This window comes from Cryptomeria japonica, chromosome 4 (assembly GCF_030272615.1).
Source record: "Cryptomeria japonica chromosome 4, Sugi_1.0, whole genome shotgun sequence".
Lineage (NCBI taxonomy): Eukaryota > Viridiplantae > Streptophyta > Pinopsida > Cupressales > Cupressaceae > Cryptomeria > Cryptomeria japonica.
This window is the reverse complement of record NC_081408.1, coordinates 25583954-25585545: the sequence shown is the minus strand read 5'-3', so window position 1 is coordinate 25585545 and position 1592 is coordinate 25583954. Positions and strand designations below refer to the sequence as shown.

General features: G+C 44.0%; 1 protein-coding gene across 1 annotated transcript; it reads right to left on the bottom strand.

Moving 5' to 3' along the window:
• Positions 1–220: 220 nt before the first annotated feature.
• LOC131042127 (arogenate dehydratase/prephenate dehydratase 2, chloroplastic) lies at positions 221–1306 on the bottom strand. The gene has a single exon (XM_057975446.2). The coding sequence runs from the start codon at positions 1304–1306 to the stop codon at positions 221–223; it is 1086 nt and encodes a 361-aa protein (XP_057831429.2).
• Between the last annotated feature and the right edge of the window lie 286 nt (positions 1307–1592).

Here is a 1592-nt window from a genome sequence, read left to right as displayed (position 1 = left end):
TAATCAAAACTAAAAATTCAAATCATTTTCAAATCATAAATGAGGTGTGAAATCATTATTTAACATGAGAAAAAATATTCACAATTTTTCGCATAACATACTCTACTCATGACTCATTTTGGAGGTTCCTTTGGGGAGATATATTCTTCAGAAACTTTTGTATAGGAGATTTTTCGGAATATACAAATGGAAGGAGGAGTGAAGACAGAAGAGACCTCCCCTATAAATCGCTGGCATAACTCCCAACAACTCTAACGAACCCTGCAATTTGTTCCAAATCAGAAAGACCTCCTTGCATTTCAGGATCTGCAACCGATCCTTCCAAATCCACCACAAAAACATACTCAAAATACTTGAAACCTCCCACGCCGTCTCTCATCGGCTTTTCCCTTCTCGGCCGGCTCTCGATCTTCACAACTCTCAACCCTCTCCTTTCGAAAATCTCCACAGCCTTGAACAGACAAGCAGTTTCTACAGAAAACGCCACCGTTGTTTTGCAAGTTCTGCCGGTGGCTTCCGAAGCCACCTGTAAATGTTTAGCAAGAACAAGAAACCGCGTAAAGTTATCGTCATCATCCTGCATCGCCGGCTCCAAAACACGGAGCCCTAATTCCCGCCCAGCAACGCCGCTGCAAATAACTGCCACGTCACAACATTCTCTCTTGACCACTAAACGCGCCGCCTCGGGGGCACAATCGACGGCCTCAACGGTGGCGTTCAGAGTCTGCAACCGGCGGCGGCAGTGACTCAGCGCCTGCGGGTGGCCGAGAATCCGTCTTATGCCATTTATGCCATTTAGCCCCAATAGACAATGATTAACTTTCAGAATCACCTCCCCCACGATGTGTATATTCCGGTGGCGCAACAACAGATCGTAGTTTCTGCCTACGACACCGTCTAAAGAATTTTCCACCGCCACCACTGCTGTATCAGCAGCGCCGCTTTCCAGAGCTTCGAAGGCCGAGTACATATTTTCTGGGCAGGGAAGTGCCTCGCACCGCTTGAATGCTTCAACTGCCGCCTCATGGCTGTACGATCCGCGCGCTCCCTGGTACGCTACTTTCACTGGTTTGCCTTCGTAAAAATCCCCTGGCAATTTGGGTTTTACCGGTAATAGCAAATCATTAATGTTATTATTGCTCGAGAGTAACGGGTCATTATAAATTCGTTCCAGGCGATCTACTTCTGATCGCTGAAACTTCAGCTGGTCGCCAATTCTGGGCCTTGCTTTAGCTGAAGCCTTTCTGTCTAAGGGGCGCTCGCAAGCAATCTTGTGTATATATGTCGTCCTCATGGCCAACGCCATTTGTATATATTATATGTATATATCCGACGAGCAGCTTTCTGAATTTGGGTATTTGCAGAGATGTAATGAACTCTGTGGCAGGAATTGGTATTTAAGCAACTTAGTGACGACTGATAAAAGATCTGGTCAAGAAGTGGGGTGGATTAATTCAACAGAGAAAAATTAGGAGATTTATTAAACTATGATATTATTATTTTTAAATTATTTTTTCTATTTTCTTGGATATATATTATATAATAATCCAGCTTCTAAATCTGCTAATATCTGTTGTTATAAATGGGAAGCA

Excerpts from the sequence above, each read along its gene's own strand:
- LOC131042127 (XM_057975446.2), bottom strand. The coding sequence starts at position 1,306 with ATGGCGTTGGCCATGAGGACGACATATATACACAAGATTGCTTGCGAG.